The sequence below is a fragment of the Apium graveolens genome, chromosome 6, assembly GCF_009905375.1.
Source record: "Apium graveolens cultivar Ventura chromosome 6, ASM990537v1, whole genome shotgun sequence".
Taxonomy (NCBI): domain Eukaryota; kingdom Viridiplantae; phylum Streptophyta; class Magnoliopsida; order Apiales; family Apiaceae; genus Apium; species Apium graveolens.
The window spans coordinates 5,383,550-5,407,300 of NC_133652.1; the positions used below are offsets into that span (position 1 = coordinate 5,383,550).

The 23,751-nt window shown below is 34.5% G+C and overlaps 2 protein-coding genes across 3 annotated transcripts; both read left to right on the forward strand.

Annotated features, from left to right (window-relative positions):
* The first annotated feature begins 3,117 nt into the window (after positions 1–3,117).
* LOC141666707 (uncharacterized) lies at positions 3,118–17,671 on the forward strand. 2 transcript variants are annotated; one of them, XM_074472860.1, is made up of 23 exons: positions 3,118–3,430; positions 3,651–3,758; positions 3,945–4,093; positions 4,445–4,526; positions 4,991–5,406; positions 7,408–7,840; positions 7,927–8,150; positions 8,332–8,527; positions 8,682–8,827; positions 8,903–9,077; positions 9,166–9,219; positions 9,608–9,787; positions 9,917–10,029; positions 10,369–10,551; positions 11,651–11,708; positions 13,009–13,068; positions 13,333–13,374; positions 13,454–13,584; positions 13,666–13,801; positions 13,891–13,968; positions 15,611–15,727; positions 16,841–16,903; positions 16,981–17,671. In XM_074472860.1, exons 1-23 carry the CDS (start codon positions 3,284–3,286, stop codon positions 17,059–17,061), a joined length of 3,372 nt encoding a protein of 1,123 aa, XP_074328961.1. In that variant the 5' UTR covers positions 3,118–3,283; the 3' UTR covers positions 17,062–17,671. The 2 variants fall into 2 exon arrangements, with proteins under 2 accessions (XP_074328961.1, XP_074328962.1); XM_074472861.1 differs by lacking the exons at positions 3,118–3,430; positions 3,651–3,758 and having other exon boundaries at positions 3,955–4,093; positions 4,445–4,521.
* A 684-nt stretch (positions 17,672–18,355) lies between these two features.
* On the forward strand, positions 18,356–23,359 carry LOC141667760 (mechanosensitive ion channel protein 1, mitochondrial-like). Its single transcript, XM_074474373.1, has 8 exons — positions 18,356–18,503; positions 18,612–19,424; positions 19,541–19,821; positions 20,120–20,220; positions 20,677–20,784; positions 21,307–21,528; positions 22,224–22,415; positions 23,133–23,359. The coding sequence occupies exons 2-7, from the start codon at positions 18,670–18,672 to the stop codon at positions 22,335–22,337; spliced, it is 1,581 nt and encodes a 526-aa protein (XP_074330474.1). The 5' UTR covers positions 18,356–18,503; positions 18,612–18,669; the 3' UTR covers positions 22,338–22,415; positions 23,133–23,359.
* Positions 23,360–23,751: the final 392 nt, after the last annotated feature.

Consider the following 23,751-nt stretch of genomic DNA (forward strand, 5'->3'; position numbering starts at 1 on the left):
TAAAAATAGGTTAAAATTGTAATTCATCCCATGTTAGCCGGATATTGAAGATGTTGATATCGAGCTGGCTCACAAGTTATAAAGAGGAAGAGAATCAATCGTAAGCTAGTTAGAGGAATTTCACTTTCATTGTGCTCCCGAATTTTAAAAATGAACGAAATTAAGTGATAATGAATGTAAATTTGATATACTTTCATCCCAAAATTTTTGCTTCAAAAATGATATGAATGTATTTTATCTCATAATCATTTACTTACTTTCCTTTTAAAAACTAGGGAGTAAGGCCGAAGAAAGACCAGGCCATGTTTAGCATTTATAATTTTTGTGAATTTTGCAAGTTTGTTTCTTCTTCTTTTTTTTTCTTGTCATTATCTGTTTATTTTTTTTTTAAAAAATCATAAATTTGATTAAACGGAAATGCGAGAAAACTGATGCATCGACATTGAGTTTCAGCCACTTATCTTACCTTTTTTTATGTCACCTTCACTTGTTGAACCAGTTCTGCTAAACTGTGTTTTCTGCCATGCTTGCTTCGAGTCATTAATCTGATTTCGAACTCAACTCCACGGTTGCCGCAGTGTTCCAGACTCTTTTATTCCTCGCAAACCATATGCCCCATAACATTGTTCCAATTTTAATTAGCGTATCATTCTTAAACCCTAAAAAAAACTCTCTCAGCCTCTCTTTTTTCTAGCCGCCGTTCGGGGCTTTCATCGGTTTTCACCGGTGGAAAGCCCCAAATCATCTATTTTCCTTACTTTGGTTGTGTTTTTCAATAATACTCCTCTCCGTGTAATGATTTTTATCGTTTAAGATTGTATTTTTGTTTGATAAAATATTTGTTGGGTGAGATTTATTCCCAATTTATTTGGTTTTTGTTTATTCTCTCCTTGTGAGAGCTTGATGTGTTTTTGGTGTGTTTTGGTGTGATTCGATGTCCAAGACGTTAGATCTGTCGGATTTTCAGAGATTTGATTCAGTGATAAAGATTTATATGGGATTGCAAATACGATCGATAGCTCAAACTGGTTTTAGTAAATGCGTTACATGTGTATATATCAATTTCAACAAATCGCTTGATTGTATTTTCATAAAGACTAAATTAATCAGCAATATGATCTGTTTTATGTTTGTTCGACTCGATTGTTCTTGTAGATGTCGTATGACTTTTCATTATTGAATTAATTCAATTTTTTTTTCAAAAAAAAAATTAGCGTATCATTCTTATCTATTTAAAGTTGTGTTTGATATGAGAGGGAAATTGATCATTTGTAAATGGAGTAACCTTGTCAATTCAATTTGTGGGATAAATATTTTAGCAACATGTTTGAGAATAGACCTTTTTATGGTAAATCTCGCATTTGCTATTGATTCAATCGCACAAACAGTTTTGATATTAAAAATTATTATTATTTTTAATTCTTTACATCAAAACATATACACATAAAAAATATTACCAAATAGTCATCTAATTTTATTAAAACGATTTTTCTAACGGTACATCAATTTTTAACAACAAATTTATAACAGAGTCTTAGCAACACATGTTCAATATTGGGGTTTTAAAAAAACGTGATACAATCTTGCGTGTAGGTTGCAACAAATAAATTCATGCGCTTATGTTAAAAGGAATAATTTTGTAAATAACATTTTTTGTTTTTCTTTTAAATAATGAATCGAAGATGACCTTGTGTTTTTGGTTTGTAATGCGTTAACGTTGCGAAGAGAAAGAAAATGTTAAACATTTTATGTCGTGTTTTTATTTCTTGGCTTCTTCGTGCACAAACGTTAAACGTTGAGAACATAAATAAAACGTTAAATATTTTATGCTGTAAAGTAGATTACACTTTACAGGTATGTAGATAAAGTATACACGCATTTGAAAAAAAAACTGGACGAATTCTCGGATTCACATAATGGTAGCTGAACTTTTATCCCGCATTTTAAAATGTGAATGTCGTTAATTTCAACATAACGACTCTAACGGAGTCGGGTCGCCAAGAACGAAATCGGGTCGGGTATGAACAAGACCGGAAAAGTTCCAGATTCCGGTGGTTCATTCCGGACTCCGGTGATGCTCGTAACGCGGCCAAACCGGCTTCACACCATCCAAAATTTCCCAACAAATCAGTGACAACAATCATCAATGGATGTTTCACCGTTTTTTGTTCGATTCTCGAACAAAATTCGGCAAGCCAAAACTGACCAACATAAAATCAGTCCAAAACATAATAAAAATTATATACACTCTTCTAAATGCTAATACAAACCTACTAAAATAGTTAATACCAACACGAAATAATTTGGCCGGAAAAAAAAAAGAACGAACCGACAGTTCATTTTTTAAGTGAACCAAAAACGGAATTAAACACAAACCATATGCTCGAATTTAAACAATCTATAATCCTATGTAATCAATCTCAACACAAAACAACTAAAATCGAAACCCCCAAATCAACGGTAAACCCTAAAATTGAAATTACAAATTTACCATAACTTTTGATTTTAATGATTGAATTAGATAAAGGATTGAATTTCGTACGTTTTGATTATTCAAACACCAAAAACTGAGGTCCACATTATATACCAATTTGATCTAATTTTCAAGAATATCAACAACAATGTCTCAAAAAATTATCTAATTTAAATAAAATTACGAGTTTTTACACAATTACAAAAATACTCTTAATTTGTTAGAACCGTCAGGCTGAAATTAACGGCATTCACATTTTTTAAATGCGGGATGAAAGTTTAACTACTCCGTCAGTCCCACCCAATTGTTATCATTTTTGACAAAGTGTCTACACGCATTTTAAGATGAATATAAGGTATAGTTCTATAATTTTTTTTAAAAAAATTCTTTTTTTGAATTAAAATAGAATGTTTAAACTTTTATTCAGAAAAAGAAAAAAATTTAAAAAAGTTATCAAACTATACTTTCTATTTATCTTAAAATACGTGCCGAAAACTCTCTTAGAAACGATAATAATTGGGAGGTACGGAGGGAGTATCATTTTATGAATTTTGCAATTCGGCCAAATCTTTTTTTAAATGCGTGTATATCTTTAAGTGGGATGAACATTAATGAAAGGAATAAAATGTTTTGCAAATGAAAAAGTAAAACCCTGACGAGAAAAAAGAAAAAGTAAAAGCAAAAGCTATGAATCGAAAACAATACTCCTACGAAACTGGAGACGAAGAACAGCAAACTGTAAATAAATCAATGCCTACAAAGTAAAATTACACACACAAATTCTAACAACAACAACAAGAAGAAGAAAAGATGTATATGACATACGGATGGCCCCAGGCGATCCCACTGGAATCAAGCAATTTTCCTACATCCGAGCATATTATTTACATCAAAGTATTCAATCATCTCCTCCTCGTTGTCGCTCCCTCTCATTTCGAGCTCTGCAGCTCGTCTCAGGTTCGAATTCTCGACATCCCGTAAAATGACGTGGAAATGACCAAATTAGCCTTTCATTTCTTATAACTCCTTTTTTAATAATAATAATAATAATAATAATAATAATAATAATAATGATAATAATATTAATTTATTATTATTATTATAACATTTTTAGGTGCTTTTTATTTATGTTATATGTATGATTGATTGAAGTTGAGTTGATTTGAGGTTGTTACAGCATAGAGTGAGGTTAGGCAAGTGTAAACGAGACTCCGATTCGATACGAAAGGAAGGAGAGAATTTGCAAGCTGTGTGGAGTCCTGATGGCAAATTCATTGCTGTTATTGTATGTATTGAACTAAGTTTATCCTGCATTGTTGATTGATGTTTCGTTTCTGTGTTTTGTGGATTTTTTCGATAATGTTTGAAATAGAGGGGTAGTTGACACAATTTTGTGGAGTAATGTTAGTATAGTATTATTGGAAAGAAATGCAGCTGATTTTATGTGTTTTTCGGAAATTTGTTGTTGCAGACATCTTCGGGTTATCTTCATATATATAAGGTCCAGTTTTCTGATAAAAGAATACCGATTGGAGGAAAGCAACCGTCAAGTTTGTATCTTGCGGCCTTTTCTTTATTGATTAGTGAGCAGGCGCCTTTTGCCAAAACGCAATTGAATGTGTAAGTTTATGATTTTACTTATTTATACGACTTAGGCTCTTGAGTGTACTGAGTTGCTCTCTCTCTTTCTAATATTGCAATGCTCTATATCAGTGTGTAGCTTCATATCCCCCTCCCTCGATTTTGTGGTTCTCATGGTCATTTAGCTGTAGAATTCTATCTGAGATCATGTTGTTACAGTCGGAATATATGTAATGAAATTTGCGTTAAATGTTAAAAACATAATTGCATATGTTAGGTGTCCGAAAAAATAAGAGAGAATCAAGTTTTAATCATTGAGCTTCTCTTAAACAATAATAATATAAAAATCATGTAATGGCTTCACACTCATCAGTTATATTTGACCCACAGGAGCAATATAGTTTGTGACAACAAAAACTTGCTGGTAGGACTTTCTGATGGATCGCTGTACAGCATATCCTGGAAGGGTGAGGTAGTGCATATACTGTTATACTGTCGATTTTTATTTTTTTTGTAAATTGGATTCAGATTAATGATTTCTCGATTTGAAATTACAATTTTATAATTATTGCACCAAGGTATTTTCTTTGCGGCACTTTGAGGTTTCTATGTTGCCAGAAAGGGTAATGTATACGGTCTTTTTTGTTTAATGGATCATTGTTATAATGGAAATCTGTGATTAGCAAATTGACAAAATGCTTTATTTTCTGTCAAAATGCGTAGAGGTAGGGTGCATGCTTGCCTAGATATGGGTTATACTTCATACATTGGTGCACTGGTTAGAATTCAGTTAGGGACCAATAGGAGGCTCTGTTTGATCATTAATCGTTCTGGGGTTGTGAAATTTATGTCCTGTGTTTTTCCTATTTTAATCTCATGTTTAAATATTTTTATTGTACTTTTTGATTACCAGTTCGAGTTATATGTTTGAAACAGTTTGCTGGGGCCTTTGAACTTGACTTTTACTCTGGTGCTCGCAAAGAAGTTATTAAAATATCACATTCACGAGAAAATGGACATTCATCTGGAGGTGTTCAAAGTGTTCCTGCAGGCAGTCAAAATTTATCCATTAAATCTGCTATTATACGCCTGGAGTTTTCTTTGTCATTGAGGTTGTTGTTTGTTTTGTTCTCTGATGGACTATTGGTTTTGTGTTCGGTAAGTAAGAAAGGTTTAAAGCCATCTGATTCTGTTAAAGCCGAGAAGCAGTTGGGTTCTGGTGATGCAACTTGTACTTCTATTGCTTCAGAGCGACAAATCCTTGCTGTAGGCACAAGAAGAGGCATTGTAGAATTGTACGACCTTGCAGAATCTTTCTCTGTTATTCGTTCTGTGTCATTGTATGATTGGGGGTATGCTTCTTTACATCACTCCGGTTTCTAAATTATCAGTATAGTTAATTGCTGCAAATATTTATTTTTCCAGACTTTTTTTTGAGATAAACGTACTTGCATTACTTAAACTTTCTCAGAAGCAATTACAATTAATAAACTCTGGAGCGGTATAAAGCCGCTCCTGAAGACCTGACATACTACAAGCTGCCCTAGCTAACAAATGGGCCACTTCATTAGCAGACTGCTGACCTTTAGGCAAACACAACTAGCAGTCTAGCACTCCATGCAAGTGCCTAAGAAGTTCAATACAATCAGCAACGATTGTATCAAAATAAGATTTTCCCCTGCTTCCGGTAATAGTATCAACCAAAATTTTAGCATCAGAATCATAGGTACATTTAACACCTCTCGAATCCTCCGTTCAGGATAGTGCTTCCTATATATTTGCCAGACTGATTACATGGAGGTTTGGAGGATACACATCCATATACCACCTTTTAAATGTATGGGCACACTTCTGTTGGGATTGTTTATGTGAGAGGGGATTTATCTAATCAGCTGAACACTAGATTAGTTCCCGGGCGAATGCCCGGTTATATTGTACTCATTTTAATTAAATAATTTAGTTTAAATAAATATTAATATTGTTTAGTATATATTATCATAATAAGTAGAATAAGATTCTATAATTAAAAATATTAAAAATAGTGTGATATAAATATATAAATCTCGAATATTCTTATTCATAGATGAGTGATGGCCCTAAATACCCCATCCAGGTTAAAAATTCAAAGTACCCATTTTGAAAAATGTGGCCCTAAAATACCCATGAAACATGCATGTTGGTGCGGTGTACCTACTCCAGTAGAGAACACTAGTCATAACATGCGCGTGCCTTTCCTTTTTTTATATGGAAAAGGTGAACACACATCTCAATGATGCGGGGAAATGAACTTGACACATTATCTTTGCTGATGTCAGCTGTCCTTTGTTTTAGTTACATGTTGATGGGATTTTCATATAGTCTCCAGGGACCAAAACTTAAAGTCCACTTTTGTCTTGTCATGTTAACATTTTAAAAAGATTAATCTCAAAATTTTTCTTTTCTCACGGTCATCCCTTTCCATTTATATTCACTAACAGTATACATCCTGTAATCCTGTTCATATGTACAGAAGTGTAGAGACCATGCGCAGGGACAGGTGTAGTAAATTCCCTCACTGACTTGCTAATATTCCCTCAGTTTGTTTTTGTTACATGTAGATGGGATTTTCAAATATGCCTCCAGGGTCCTAAACTAAATGTCCACTTTTGTCCTGTCATGTTAATATTTTAAAAAGATTATTTTCAAAATTTTCCTTTCCTCAAGTGCATCCCATTCCATTTATTTTCACTTATAGTATCGATTCTGTAATCCCGTTTATATATAAAGAAGTGTAGAGACCATGCACAGGGACAGGTATAGTAATTTCCTCACCGACTTGCTATTACATCCGAGTGACATAAACTTAAGCTTATTTGTGATATATTTTCAGAAGCATGTTAGGTTGACATAAGTTCGATTCCTGCTGTCTTTATGCTTTTAATTGGTTTTCGTATAATTTATGACTGAGTATTATATTCAGATAGGTTCCTAATTTTCCCCTCTTTATTCGGATCCACTCTTACAAGTTACAACAGATTTTTTTCCTACTTCTCTGCCCCGCGAGGTTAAAATTTTTAGATCTTTCCTTGACCATGAATTCATAAATCAGTTTTTTCAATACACACCAAAAGAGCCTTTAATTCGGGACACATCAAAAAGAGAAGAGTTCAAATTAGGACAGGAATATTCAAGTTTACTATGAAGCTTCTTCATTTTGTACTGAACAATTTATTAACATATTGTACAGATTTACATTCAGATGTTTTTTTGATAAACGGCAACACTCTTTTTTGTTAAAAGCGTGTCAACAATGTTATTGTTTGATTTGCAAAATTTTGTAAATGAGGTTTTATGTTTGAAAATGCTTTGCACAGATATTCAATGGACGATACTGGTGCAGTCAGTTGTATTGCCTGGACTCCTGATAATTGTGCTTTTTCAGTGGGATGGAAATTAAGGGGACTTACAGTTTGGTCGGTCTCTGGATGTCGTTTGATGTCCACAATACGTCAGATTGGTTCGAGTTCTGTATCTTCTCCATCGACCAAGTCAAATCAAGATTGCAAGTACGAACCCATGTTGGGCGGCACCTCATTGCTGCAGTGGGATGAATATGGGTATAGACTGTATGCTGCTGAAGAAGGGTCGTCTGAGAGAATCTTGGCATTCTCTTTTGGCAAATATTGTCTTAATAGAGGTGTTTCAGATTCAACATATGTTCGTCAAGTAATTTATGGTGAAGATCGATTGCTTGTTGTGCAGTCCGAAGCTACTGATGAACTTAAGCTTTTGCATGTTAAACTTCCAGTTATGTGCCATATACAGCAAAATATTAGATTTTCCATTTTTTTGCAGCACAGCCATTCTACTAATACAAAATTGGTATGTTCCAGGTCTCTTATATATCCCATAATTGGCCAGTTCTACACGTGGCAGCTAGCAAAGATGGTATGTACTTAGCTGTTGCTGGCCTTCATGGGTTAATCATATATGACATTAAATTGAACAAGTGGCGTTTTTTTGGGGATATCACCCAAGAACAGAAAATTCAGTGCAGAGGCTTGTTATGGATGGGAAAAGTCGTTATTGTATGCAACTACGTTGATTCCTCCAACACGTGAGCACTTCGTGCTTATGATTTTTTAAAGATTCCCGTATTTGTAGTATGTATGCATTTATATTTTTCTTTTTGTAAATTTTTCTTGCATTTCAGTTAAGTTTTAAAGTGTATTAGACTTGTGTAGCAAATAACTTAGGTCATGCTCAAATTCACACTCACCGGAATAGATGTGTTGTAGGTATGAACTACTTTTTTATCCAAGATATCATCTTGATGAGAGCTCTCTACTTGGTCAAAAACAATTGCTTGCACAGCCAACAGTAATGGATGTATATCAGGATTATTTACTGGTCACATATCGACCATTTAATGTCAATATATTCCATGTGAAGTTATGTGGTGAACTGACACCTTTGAGCACTGCATACTTACAGGTACATTATTAATTATTTTCTCCTTTGAACTTTAAGGATGAATACATTAGTAACATCTCAATAAGTATAATGCCCATTGCTTTTGAAGTGAATCTTTTTTTTTTTTTATATTAATTAATTCTTCATGGGTTTTAAGTGATGAAATGACAAACAGCTTTCCACAGTACGAGAGTTATCAATCATGACTGCAAAGAGCCATCCTGCCGCAATGCGCTTCATTCCTAATCAACTTGAAAGGGAGTACATACCAGGCAAACACATATCATCTTCTGTTGGTTTATGGACAAAAGAACCCGTTAGGTATAACTCATCCTTTTAATTGAACCCAAATAGCTTTCTTTGTGTAGCAGCTGATTGACTGCTTGGCCTTTTCAGATGTTTGATATTGAGGACCAACGGGGAACTTTCTGTACTTGATTTGGATGATGGGAGAGAGAAAGTGCTAACTGATTCAATCGAATTGTTCTGGGTTACTTGTGGTGAGTCAGACGGAAAAACTAACTTAATAGGAGAAGTGTCATGGTTAGATTATGGCCATCGAGGGATGCAGGTGACAATTGCTATATACCTTAAATTCCTCAGTGCAAAGTCCTCTGTCAAAACTGATCTAACTTGCAACCTAAAATTTATCTGTTCAGATTCGGTATCCTTCTTCAGGTCTCGAGCCCTTTCAGCAGAAAGACTTCTTGCAGGTATGCATGTATTATTCAGCTTATACAGTAAATGGCCAAATAAAAGTCATCGGCACTGTGAAATCATATATAATGTAATTCTTCCTTCTTCTTTTTGCTCAACAGAAAGTTAGCATTATGTTTGTAGCTTGTGGAACATGTGACAAATTGTTGTAAATTTTTATTTCGAATAAATTAAACTGTGTATTCTCTTTTGTTCATTTATAATATCTTCCAAAGCAAGCTGTTTGGAAGGTGCATTTGTTGGTATTATGTCTAATGATGTCGGAATTCAGTTACATTTTATTGGTTCGAATCTGGATTATTATTAGCTTCATTTTTTGTCAAGGTTTTCAGTTTTTTAAGAAGTTGATTCATGATGTTAAAGTTACCTTATTCATATATATAGTTGGATCCTGAGCTGGAGTTTGATCGCGAAGTGTACCCTCTTGGTTTACTTCCAAATGCCGGTGTTGTAGTTGGTGTTTCACAGAGGATGTCATTTTCTGCATGTACAGAGTTTCCATGTTTTGAGCCGACACCTCAGGCTCAAACGATCTTACACTGTTTACTTCGACACCTTCTCCAGGTAACAGATCCTTAAAGCTGTATCATGCCATAAATAATTAGTAAAGCCAAAACCATGGTTGGTGGTATTATAATCTCTTCTGTAGTTCATGATAGGGGTTTTTCTAATTTTTTTTATATTGGTGGGTAGAGGGAGAAGAGTGAAGAAGCTTTACAGTTAGCACAGTTATCAGCTGAGAAGCCTCATTTTTCCCATTGTTTCGAGTGGCTTCTTTTTACAGTATTTGAGGCTGACATTTCAAGGTAAGTCTGATATTTTAAGCACACTTACATGATTTTACCTTTTATTCTATATTTTTTTACATGAGATGTGAACATAGTTCAGTTCCAGCATTTCTGAACTAATGCTACATGATATCAAGTTTCAGACAGCTCTAATGGAGATTGAAATGCACTCCCTTATGTATTACTGTATAATAATTATTTTGTACCATTGAAACTTGTATTGATTTTTCCATTGCCTATACGGTCATATATTCTGAAGTTTCATCATTTACAATTCTTCTACACCTGATCTGTTGATCACAGTCTAAATTTGACGTCTGTTGTGTCTCTTAATCCATTGACAGTTATCTTCTGTAGGCAAAGTCCAAGCAGAAAACAGAGCTCAGTTCCCAGCCATGCTGCAAGTTGTTCACTTTTGGCGAAGACCTGTGATCTAATTAAGAAATTCCCCGAATATTTTGATGTGGTTGTGAGAGTAGCTAGGAAGACTGATGGTCGACATTGGGCTGATCTTTTTTCTGCTGCTGGAAGGTCAACAGAGTATGTGATATTTTTAGTAAATTTTAAAATGATATTACATATTTACTTTGGTGAGTTGCATATACTTCTCAAACGAATATGGTAAATGTGTAGATATCACTGTTGAATGGCAAGAATAGGATGAATCTGGATTGATTTGGATTAAGTTTCTCTTAATTGATGTCATTCTTTGGGTTTCCATGATACATACTCTTCTTCACCAAGCATTTTAACTGTTTCAGAAGAACCCTTTTCTTCTTTATCAGTTTCTCAGCTGTTTCAGAAGTTCCATCTCTTCTGCAGAAGTAGAGTGGCCAAAGTTTATCTTGCAGTTGACTATTTGAAGGCTGGCACAAAACCCTAAATTTCAAAATATAAGATTTTGGTAATAGATAATGTGTCTGGGGATATAATCTTAATAGGGGTCAAAGGGATCTGATATATCACTATAGAAAGAGATTACCAAAATTTTTATCTGAGGTGTGAAATAAAACATTTCAAGTGTCATCTCTGAATTGTGGTCTGTACATTATGGATTGGTACCAATTATGGGAAGATTTTGGGGGAAGTCATTAAAATAGAGGTTGAGTGGAGTTAAATTTGGTTTACAACAATTAATGTTAGCCAAGTTGTGCGATCACCAATTACTCTCCGTTTATCATGAGTACTGAAAAATTGATATCATAAATCTAATTAAGTAATAGATATCATTAGCATTTGTTGCTAGGTAGAATTATGGAATTCATTGAGAGGTTTAATCTTTGATTGGAGCAGGAAGGAACCATGAGAAGCTAATACACAGACCTTAGTTATCAGAAGTTTTAGTATAATTTGTTAAAATATGACTGTAGAGCTTTGTTGACAAACTTTGATTATGTCACTGTTAATCACGCCTTAAATATTTGTTTCACTTTGTTTCCTGGGAGGGGCATCTTGATCGCAATTCTTTTTAGGTCTTCTCTTCCCGATATATTTTGCTCTAAATCTGAAATTAAAAAAAAAATTAGTCAAGTTATTTTTAATTTCGGTAAACCATTTTCATATTTTTCTCCACGCCTTTAATTCAGTCGTAGCTGGTTATTTCTATTTTTGCATAGTGTCAACGTTCTTGATTTTGCAGGTTATTTGAGGAATGCTTCCAAAGAAGATGGTACCGAACTGCAGCCGGCTATATACTTGTAAGAATATATTGGTCAATGTTCTGAAATTTCCATCTGTCTGCTTAAGTTCAGGTCCATATGTTACTATTTAAGCACGGTTGTTGAGGCATATCCAAACATATTATAATAGTATGTTTTGGAAAATATTAAACATTTACATATAACAATTTAACATGGGTCCTGGTCCCTGGCGCTAGAGACCCTTAAACAGTAAACAATTAATTCTATCATCCGATCAAGCTACGAATGGCCCAGATGATAGCTTCACTTTTTTGAATCTCTGGATAAAATATTTGCGGAAAGCCGTACTATTCTTTTTAGACAAGGGAGTAAAGGAGGAAAATTATTCACTTCCCATTTAACCTGTCCTATCCTCTCATTCTCAGTTTCACAATCTTTCATACTTGTCCTGCAACTTTCCTACCAACTTAAAGAATGTCGGTCCATTTTCTTGACCTTCCGGAAAACTAAATGTTGTTATTGGGTGGACTCAAAATCTCAGTATTTTCTCATGTATATTGGTTTATATACAATCACCTCTAGTACATAAAAGAAATTTTGCATTAGAAATAATAAATAATGCTTTCTAGGTATGATAATCCTAATGAAACAACTTTGGGTATTCATAGAATAAGCAAATACTAGATTTTTTTTGAAGGTAAGTTTATATGTATATAGAAGATCTTTCATTTGATGATTGAAGTGAAAAATGGAAGAAAATGATTACCCTTGTATCCTCGCTTATTTCAAGCGGATAGACCGGCTTTCTGCAGTTATTACACGCAAAGGTTCAAATATTGAAGCAGTCATCTGGGCTGTTGGATTGGATGTTAGGAATCAGTGCTGGCTGCGTTAGGGTCCTTGGCCAACACTAACCAGGGACCAGGACCCTTTAAATATATCTGGGAAGTATCTAAAGAAGTAGAGTTGGACACATGTGATGTGTGTTTATGTGAATTCTTTTCGGTTTCCGAGTTGTAGCTGCCTATGTCAATTATTTATGATAATCCGTGGAAATATTAAGTTACGTAGTTTATAAATCGGATTTGAGTATAACTCCGAGACACGAGCAGTAAATAAAAGAGATTGGCTCTTGAATTAAATGGTACATATGAGTATGACTAAAGGTCTTTGTTATACAGATTAATTTACGCAGGGGGCTTTATTTGTTAAAGATTTTACCTAGTAATTTTTTATCATTATTACTTTAGTTTTTTGTTTGGATGAAACAAGGGAAAAAATTCTATAACTGCATGTTTGTCAACGAAAGGTTATATGGTATTTCTCTGCCTTTTAATGCACGGTAGTTTTTCTGAAGGTTATTGCTAAGCTTGAAGGTCCTGCTGTAAGTCAATATTGTGCTTTACGCCTATTACAGGTATAAATAGACATGCTTGTATTTTCAGCACCTTCTCCCCCCCCCTCTCCCTCTCTCGCACACACACATCACTCACACATAAAAACACAAATACCTATAGTTACTGAACATTGGATGACACTTAGTGCAGAATCATTTTCAGCACCCCCCCCCTCTCTCGCACACACACACACAAACACAAACTAAATCACTCACACATACACACACAAAAATGCCTATAGTTACTTAACATTGGATGACACTTAGTACAAAATCATTTTGTAGGCAACTCTTGATGAATCTTTGTATGAACTTGCGGGAGAACTGGTATGTGCCCAGGGCTTTGTTGATACTTTTAAATACTAGATTTTTTTGTAAGCGGTCTCAATAGCTATTTTGTTTACAGGTAAGGTTTCTTCTGAGATCTGGAAGAGAATTTGAGTCTCAAGTATCAGATTCAGAAAAATCATCTCCCCGATTCTTGGGCTACTTTAGCATTCCTTCAACTTTCCGTACGCAGTCTTTTGAGCCAGATAGGTAAGTCATAGCTCCCACAGTTGAGTTTGTATTATTACCTGTGCTGCAGTTTTGATGTACATCTGATATTTTGCGAAGCAGCCCTCCTTTTAAAGATCAGAATGCGCATGTTGCTTCTGTTAAAAATATTCTTGGAAGTCATGCTAGTTATTTAATGTCTGGGAAAGAACTTTCCAAGATTGTTGCATTTGTGAAAGGCACCCAGTTTGATCTAGTGGTAAGTGGGTTTGGCAGTTTTCTGTCAATTCATGTCTTGTCTCTTCTAATAATAATTTTTCTTAAGGTAGCAATGAAAATTTATTGCAGGAGTTCCTTCAGCGAGAACGATATGGAAGTGCTCGTTTGGATAATTTTGCTTCAGGACTTGAATTAATTGGTCAGAAGGTAGTGACATCTGCAATCTATTTTATGAAAGAAGTCCAACATGTCCCGATTCTGTTTTTTAACTTGTTCAATTGTGTGTTGTTTTGGGATGCCATGCATTTGACATGGACAAACCTACGACTGTATATATATGTATAAATTTGTAAATTGTTGTTGGGCTATCTTGATTCACGGACCCTTAATATGCATATTAGTGATTTTGCTTACTTTCTTTAGCTTTTGGCCTATCAATGCCTTCTCTATTCATAGAAGCTGTCTCCTTTTCCTATACCATAGCATTAATTGCTTATGACTATCGATCCCTTTTTAGACATTTTTATTTATTTTTTTAACTTCTATTCCTTTTGCCCTATATGAGTTCAGTTACTAGTGTTGGAAATTTCATGGTTAATGAGCCTATTATAGACATTTTTGTGATTTTGCATGCTTTCTTTGGCTTTTGACCTATCAATGCCTTCATTCTTCACTGCAACCGTCTCCACTTCCTGTTAACAAGAGATGTAGAATTGAATAAGATCAGACAACAAATATCTTCTAGGCACAACCAGATCGTTTTCCTTGAGGCTTAATTCGTCCCCGGTAACTGCTGCAACTAGATTCTGGCGAATACCTTTAAAATACAATGAAGCCTACAATATTCTGCAATTTGCACTATTTAAGAATATCCCGGGAATAGTTCTATGAATTTTTGAATTAATGTATGTAGAAGATAGAGAATATGAAGAAATGTTTTTTTGTTTATCGGAATGTAACACAAATCATGATTTATAGAAGTAACAAGGAGTAGCCATTCATCTGTAATTGACATAAACTGCCATCTAGTAGTGAAGGATCACAATTTAATTCACTTGATTAACTCACTAACAGGACTTGCACTCAACCATGTCACACACTACTATTTCCCTTATCATCTTCTGGATTCTTTCACCACATAGATATAAACAAATAGTTTTCATGTAAAGTTAATAATCAGCATCAACATTTCTCTATATGAATGGAACCAATGGAGATGGACCCTAAATTATCCGATCTCTTGATTTTTTAGAATTCTCTATATTGCATATAATTACGAAAAGAAAAAGGTTGATGATCCTTTATGATATTAAGCGTTAGAGACTTGCAACACAGATAAGCTACATGAATCATGATGATATCTTATGTCAAAGAGTTTCATCATGTAAAATTTAGGATTCTTATTACCAGGACAGACTATTTGCTTTCTGTCCATGGCCAGCTTTCATTACTTTTAAAATTTCGCGTCTTGTTATTTTAAAATCCGGGCAAAAAAGCTCGAGTTCGTGGCATTGTGTACTTGGTAGCGACAATTTTTTTTAAATAGTTTCCATTACATACAGAATGAAATTATATAAACATGTAGTTGCTTTCAAATTGCTGCCTGAGATATGTGGAATTATTCTCTTGTAATGACATGCATCTAAAGGGACTTTAATGCTTCTACAAGGCACCAAATAAAACATCAGAAAAAATCTGAATTATAAATGTGGTAATTAAGAGCATTTAAATCTTGCTGCTCTCTGGAATTTTCTTAGGTTATGTACATTTATTACTGTACTCTATTTATTCTGCATGTTCATATCATTGAGCTGGTGATGGTTATTTTCTCAAATTAAACAATTTGCAGCTTCAAATGGGGATACTTCAAAGCCGTCTTGATGCAGAATTCCTCTTAGCTCATATGTGCTCGGTCAAGTTTAAGGAGTGGATAGTTGTGTTGGCAACTCTTTTAAGGAGATCTGAGGTGAATGCTTGTGTTATTAGCTATTGTTCTTATATATTTCAATTTTGGCTACTACTGTTTAGGTTTTCAGTTATTATGTTCTCTCTCTGTTTAAAACTAAATCACTGAATAATTATTTGATTTAAAGTTTAAACTATAACATTGTTTCATAGTTTGTCAAGTAAGCAGAACCAGCAAATTAATAGTTGCGATTCAGTTCTGACATTTACAATTAGACCTGGCAATTCGTTCGTGTCGTATACTTTCGTGTCGTGTATTTTCGTGTTTCGTGTACTTGAATGCCAAACACAAAACCGACATGTTTAGCGTTCGTGTACATTCGTGTTCGTGTATTTTCGTTTCGTGTCGTGTATGTCGTGTTAATTGAATATTAATATATATTAAATTTAATATTAATATAAATTAAAATATAAGATTTTTAGGTAAAAAAATTATAAAATATATGAAATATATATATTTAGATCTCAATTCTATATAATATAATGAAATCAAATAATATTTTAAAAATAAATATGCATACATTTATTATAATTCTACATATATTGATAAAAATATTAAAATTTAATTATAATATTTAATTATGTCGTATACTTCGTGTCGTGTCGTGTACTTGAAGGTTAAACACAAAACCGACACTAAATCTCGACCGTAAATCTCGACCGTGTACTTTCGTGTTCGTGTACTACAAAGGCAAACACAAACACTAAATTTTCGTGTCGTTTCGTGTCGTGTCCAAAATTGCCGGGTCTATTTACAATTAAGAGCGATCCCACTGCAATGTAAACGAGGTAAGAAAGCGGAAATCTACTGAATTATGTCATTAGAAGGACTTCTCCCTCTAGAATATAGACAAGGGTTTGTGTGGTTCTTCTGCATGGCTTAAGCTGTATGACTATTAGTTTGCGATAGTAAATTAAGGAAGAAGCTTAATTTATTCTTTTTAAAAAATTAGGGACAATTGTTCAATGCTAGATGAAGAATGTGATAAACATATTAAATAATGGAAAAAATATCTGAAAGTATGGGCCATAAATTTAATTTGAATCAGGAATTCTTTTTGATATAGAGGAAATGATGACTCCAGATAAAGTAATATCTTATCTCCTTCTGCAGATCCTTTTAGACCTGTTTCAGCATGATATGCGATTATGGAAAGCGTATAGCTCCACAATCCAGGTATGTCTCTCAAAGCTTGATTTATACTATCATCTATGCACTACTGCATCACTCTAAAATTCCATATTTACCTTCAGTCTCATTCAGCATTCACCGAGTACCATGATTTGCTCGGAGCCTTGGCAGAAAAACTCTCGTCGACAAGAGAATCGGAATAGACATAAAACAAGAGATGAAAAGTTATTCTCCTTTTCAAAATTGAAAAGTCCTTGCCAAATCACAGAAACACGGGCAAAATCGTGAAACTATATATTTGCAGCAGGGTGCTCTGGGTGATTCTTAGGTACTTGGGAAAGTTTGTACAGACATCCGATCTTGTAAATCATTGGGAGTTCGTGCAAAGCAATTCTTTTTTCGTCTTCAGAGCTGGGTAACGGTAGCTAGAATTCATTCGGGAACCGAGAATAAAATGAACCTGTGGCTGCGACCGCAAATAATGGCAAAAGGTGTATAGTTGACACTGAAACCTGGTTCTTGTCTTGCTATGCAATGTGTCGACTTTGGCTTCTAGCTTTTGTTAGCCTACGAAATTATACAGTTCTAGACATGCATAATGTAAATCGGAGATGTAGCCGGAGAATAAGAATACCGGGCATGCCAAACATATGTACTTCAAACTTGAACCATGTACTTCATGCACATAAATATAGGAAAATAAATATATAATTGAAAAATTTATAAAAAGTATTTCACTAGAAAGTACATTTAATCTTCTTTATATGTAATTTTCAGGTTTTTCAGAATAATGAAATAATAAGTTTTTATTTACGGTCGAAGTTGAGTCAATTTATTATTGATTAATGTATGATAAAAAAAACATCTTCGTTCCTCTTAAATAAAATGCGAAAGAAAATTTCTATGCTTTTAAGGAACCAAGACAATATCGAAATTCTAATTTGTACGACTTTTTTTGTATTTTTATTAAGAATACCGTATAACAAATTTATCCGAGTTACTCTTCGAATCCAGCTATACATTTGTTTAGATTTCTGACAAAAAATTACAAATTATTCGGAAAACATCAATTATCCTACAATATAAGTATATAACAATAACTAAATAAAAGACATTTCGTATTTTTTTTCCCTAGAGTCAGATTCTCATTTCAACTAACAATTCTTCATTTATTTTTAATTATCTATAGACGAAACATTAAAAGATTGGTCAGACGGTTGGTTGGTAAATTCTAATTTTAGTTGGTATTAAAGTCAATTTTCTTTACCAAATTTAAATTCTAATTCATATTTAAATCTATAATTTTCTAATTAATGTTAAATGAATGAATTTAATAATTCAATTCAAGGTAATTTTTTTACAAAAATAATATAAAGTCCGTGCATCGTACAAGTTTTAAACTCTAAGAAAATAATGTGAAATGGTCCCATCCCGGCCCGGCCCGGCCCATATATCTGATCACAAAAAATCCACCTCAGAAAGCCCATCATCCAATTCAATAATTTTCATGACATTGTATTCGTCTCTTGCTCAACAAGTTAAAACAGCAGATATGTCATGTCTTTTCTATTTCAAACACACTACATTTAAATAAATAATAAATAATTATTTATTGTTTTTTTTGCTTCTTGAAAATCAATTACAGGTTAGTAAAGCTTGAATTTCAGTTCTTGTTTTTTGTATGTATATGTGTATGTATTTTCTTGATTAAAAATTTGATCTTGATATTTATGTGTTCTTTTGCTTGTTTCAGTGTTGTTGATTGATTTGAATTGTGGGTTTGAGTTATCAAGTTGAATGGTGTAGTAAAAATGGCTGCTTTAAGGTTAACAAAGGCTAAATCTTTAGGTAGTTGCTTTAGGTTTTCGAAAGATTTGAGCAAAATTGAGACTAGGGTTTTGTTTAGTTTGATGAATAGTAGTAGTTTTAGTACTAAGTCATCTGGGTTTGTGTTGGGGAATGGTGGTGAGAAGTTTGAGTTTACGGGGTTTAAGGCTCCGGTGAGGGGTAGGGTAGAGTGTTGTGGGGCATTTTCGACAATGCCTGGGAGGTTGAGTGGTGTTTCGGGTTTTGGGGGTTTTGGGATGAGGGGTTGTAGGATGTATTCGAGCAAGGGTGTGAGTGGGAATGTAGGTGGGGGTAGTGAAGGTGCGGTTGGTTCGGGTGGTCGTGATGGGGATGTGAGTGGGGGTGGTATTGGGGATGGTGATTGGGTTGAGAAGGTGAAGGGTGCTTGGAAATATGTTGTTGATGCTGGGGGTTATGCCGGGGAAAAGGTTAAGGAAGCGTCTAATGAGGTTGTGCCTTATGGTCAGAAGTTGCTTGATGCGAATCCGTATCTTAATGATGTTATTGTGCCTGTTGGTTGTACTTTGACGGGGACGATGTTGGCTTGGTTTGTGATGCCTAAGGTTTTGAGGAGGTTTCATAAGTTTTCAACGCAAGGCCCTGCTCAACTGTTATCTGGTAGCTCGTTATGGGGTCCAGTGCCGTATGAGAACAGTTTTTGGGGGGCTCTGGAGGATCCACTGCGATATCTCGTTACCTTCATGGCGTTTTCCCAAATGTTAGTAGGCGGTCTTCCTCTTTTACTTTCAAGTTTACATGTTTATTATGACTTTTGGAATTCTGTCGTTCTATTTATTCTTCTTTTTGTTGTTGTTGATTTCCTTGTGTAAACAGAGCAAATTTGGTGGCACCTACCACAATTGCATCACAATACTTATTACAGACTTGGAGGGGTGCTGTTATTCTTTCGGTTGTATGGTTCCTGCATCGATGGAAGAGAAATGTCATTACTCGTGCTTTAGCCTCAAAGAGTACCCAAGGACTGGTCGACCGGGATAAGTTATTGGTCATTGACAAAATATCGTCCGTTGGTTTATTTTCGCTTGGTTTGATGGCATTAGCTGAGGCATGTGGGGTGGCAGTGCAATCTATACTTACTGTTGGAGGCATAGGAGGTAAGTCTTGTTGGAAATTTTTGTATGGTCTTTACCTCTTTATAACCTCTGTACCGTTGTAATTTTGAAGGTGCTGAAACTTATAGAGCATGCAATGTTTTGCTTTACTTGTATAGAACACTTATATCGTTGACATGTATGATTTTTTTAAATCAGTGCTTATTGTGAAGAATTCCCCTCGTGATCATTTGGGATGGCTCAATTCGTATCATTCATAACGTACACTCAGTCAAGCAATATTTTAAGTTTATTAAAGAAGAATTTAACTCTGAGATCATATATCTATGTGCTTTTGCAGGAGTTGCTACTGCTTTTGCATCAAAGGACATTCTGGGAAATGTTCTCAGTGGGTTGTCTGTACAGATGTCACAGCCTTTTTCAGTAGGAGATACAATTAGAGTATGTTAAATTTGTTATACGACTTTCACTATATATTTTAGTTTCGTTGCCCTATTCTAGTATTGTTAATTGAAGTCTTTTTTTACCTCTAAACATCAAATTGTTTCAAATGTAGTTAAGAATTGAGAGATTTTGCATGAATCTTCCGGTGTTTTTATCTTACTTGAAGTTTGAACTATGATATCTATTATTTTTCAAATAGATATGTAATTTCTCATGAAAATTTTGGAGTTTTAACTGTGATGAATTAGTAGCACCATTGCAACCCCAAGAACTAGATGAACAGGGTCACGAAGATCTTGAAGTGGTATGGTCAAGATTAGCTGCTCATATGCAGTGATGACAGATGCAGTTATGACAAGGACCACTGAATTTTGTTTGATGCCCAAAAAGATTGTCAGCTCGGAAAAAAATTCTTGTTGCGGATAATAATCGTAATTTAACATTTTTCTGCAGGCTGGATCTGTGGAAGGTCAGGTGGTAGAAATGGGACTTACAACTACAAGATTGTTAAGTGCGGAAAAGTTCCCTGTTATAGTTCCTAACTCGCTGTTTTCTAGTCAGGTTGGATGGTACCCACTTCGTTTATAAAGCACTTATATTGATTCAATGCTGCGTTGCTTCAACTATTATTTGGGATTGTCATCGTCAGCCTAAACGTGAATTATCTTTACTCATAACCTAGCATACTTGTAGGACGTTGAGCTGTATAATTGAATGTATGCTACGAACCCGCGATAAAGCTAGATGCAGATATAATGTGTCAGCATACAAAGATTAACTGTAGTAAAATATCTTGTTATAAAAAAATATCTTGTTAGTTAATTGTAGAACATGAAATATCTTTTATAAGACCATTCATACATACCAATTTATTAGTTGCATTAACTGCAATATTTCATAACCACTGTTTGCCAATATTTTGTTTATCTCGTATTCTTGCACACTGCCCTCAATATCCTATATAATTTTTATCGGCACATATGTTACTATGATAATTTAAAATTGCTAGTGACTTGTTTTACTGTGATAAATGTAAATTGTTAATGACATCTAAACCCTTGTGTGCTTTAATGCCTTTTGTAGGTTATTGTGAATAAATCACGTGCTGAATGGCGGGCCATGCTAACTAAGATTCCTTTACATATCAGTGACTTTGATAAGATTCCCCAGATTTCAGATGATATAACGAAGATGATCAAATCTAACTCAGATGTGTTTTTGGAAAGGGAAGTACCTTATTGTTTCTTGTCTCGAGTGGAAAGATCATATGCAGAACTGACTCTTGGTTACAATCTAAAACATAAGGTATGTGCATACATTATTTACTATAAATGGAAATCATAGGTCACTATTGAGTTATTTATTTCAAAGCTTCCCAGTTACAAATGTAATTGCTTCCAATTATGTTTTTTTTGCACAATTATAGTGTGCATTTGTTCTTAAAATGTTGGCTTTGGCTGATGAATCTGCAATGCATTGAAGTTTGTTGACATCTAGTACTTGCTTGTCATTTGATAAAAGCACTTTTGGTTGGATGAGTTGGATATTAGGAAGAATGTGAAGGAAATTATCTTCTTTTTGTTGCTAAAGCAAAACATAACTCATATACATACATGTGTATTAATGAAGATATGCAAAGTTAAACGAAGTGGGAAATGGCTATTCAGGTCTAAACTAGAACTACACAGATTAAACCTATAATGTCTACATAATAACCCATAGTATATAATCCAAACCCAACTGAAATAATTGCATATAGTATATTAGTAGATAATTACTGTTTTAATAATCTGATTAAAATAAAGAAATTTCCTACTCTTCTGTATTGTGTTGTTCTTTATGTGATTTTTCTTGTTAACACTTGATCTTTCTGAACACCGTTCTTATGCTTATAACTCTTCTTGTCTCAGTGCAACGTGTTAGAGGCATCTTTCTTAATCTTATTACAAGTTAATTTGTATATTGACTCCTTTGTATTGATTCCTTGTTTGTGGTTCTAGAGGAAAGACTTGTTATGTGCAGCCGAGCAAAATATTCTTCTGAAATCTGTCCAGATAATCCAGCAACACGGTGCTACATTGGGCAGTACCTTTGAAGATATGATTGGTCAATGATTCCACTTCCTGTGTTTTTGGTCTCCAGTCAGCAGTCACTGAAACTGTAGCATGTACAGACAAGTCTTAAGTTTAAAGGTTTAGCTTTATCTCTAAATTATCTTTTACATGAGTAGTCTCTTAGACTTGAAGCATGAGTTGCATTACTGTCCTATGAACAGTGCTTGACAGTATTTTTTTTGTGCGGATTGCTTGTTCATACCAAATTAGTTGTGAGATTAGTGCAGCACTTGTTTTTTACTCGCTTTTAACTACATGGAAATGATTCTCTTTTGGTGTTGAGTTGATACTGGATTAACATCGGATTTTTAAGTAGTAAATGTTTTTTTTAAATACTCATCTAGTAGCTTCTCGTAACACCTTGAGGACAGGGGAAAGCTCATCTAGCAGTTCCCAGACAAACCTTTGTATTCCTCATATATATAAGGTCTTATTATTAGTGTATTTTCCGGGGCCGGGGATTGTGTGTGGGGGTGCGGGGGTTAGGCTGAGAGAGGCAGAAAGAAATTCACAATGTTCCGCTTTTTGTCTGGCCAGGATTTAGAATATTATCATAATTATCTCTTTATTCACGAGCAAAAAGCTTAGTCTGCAACTACATAGGTTATAATATTTTCGCAGGTTCAGCGACTTGGTACAAGACTACAAGATACTATAGTGTTTAATTTTATAGCAATGTAGTAGTGCACTACATATATGTGATATTATAACTTTGCTAGAGAGTACTATTATTGATCTATAGTGGATATAATCATCACCTTGTATCTTACCTGCATTCTCCACTTACATGTACAGATTCATAAACTCGAGTTACACATCAACGGTGCTCAAGTTTACGAAATTGGATGATTTCTGAAGATTTTTCCAAAGGTTTCGCAAGTGAGGGATTATTTTTTAAATTTGTTGATTATGTTTGCGGGAAAATGTTACTCTGTATTTAAATTTATTTTCTCGCATCAAATTCACACACTTGAGTATAGTTTTTTTCGTGCAACGAAATAATTCGCAAGTCTCGTTCATTTCATTTCCCTAATAGCGGGACACTGTAGAAGCGGGTGATACGAGATAGACGAGTAACAAACTATGTACTTGCGGAAAAACAAAAATCTTGGATAATGGCGTCATTTCCCTAACGCAAGAGTACAACATATATACTGCGAAGGAGAACATATACGACACCATAAAACCAGAAGGGAATACGAGATAAACGAGTAAGAGTACAACATATATACTGCAAAGGAGAACATATACGACGCCATAAAACCAGAAGGGAATACGAGATAAACGAGCAACAAACTGCGGAAAGTGAAAGTGGGGGCATGTTCACCCGTGAAGTGGGTCGGCGATAGTGGGGAGGATGGATAAAGAAGAAAGAGGGTCTCACGAGAACCGAATATTACACTCGTCCCAGAAA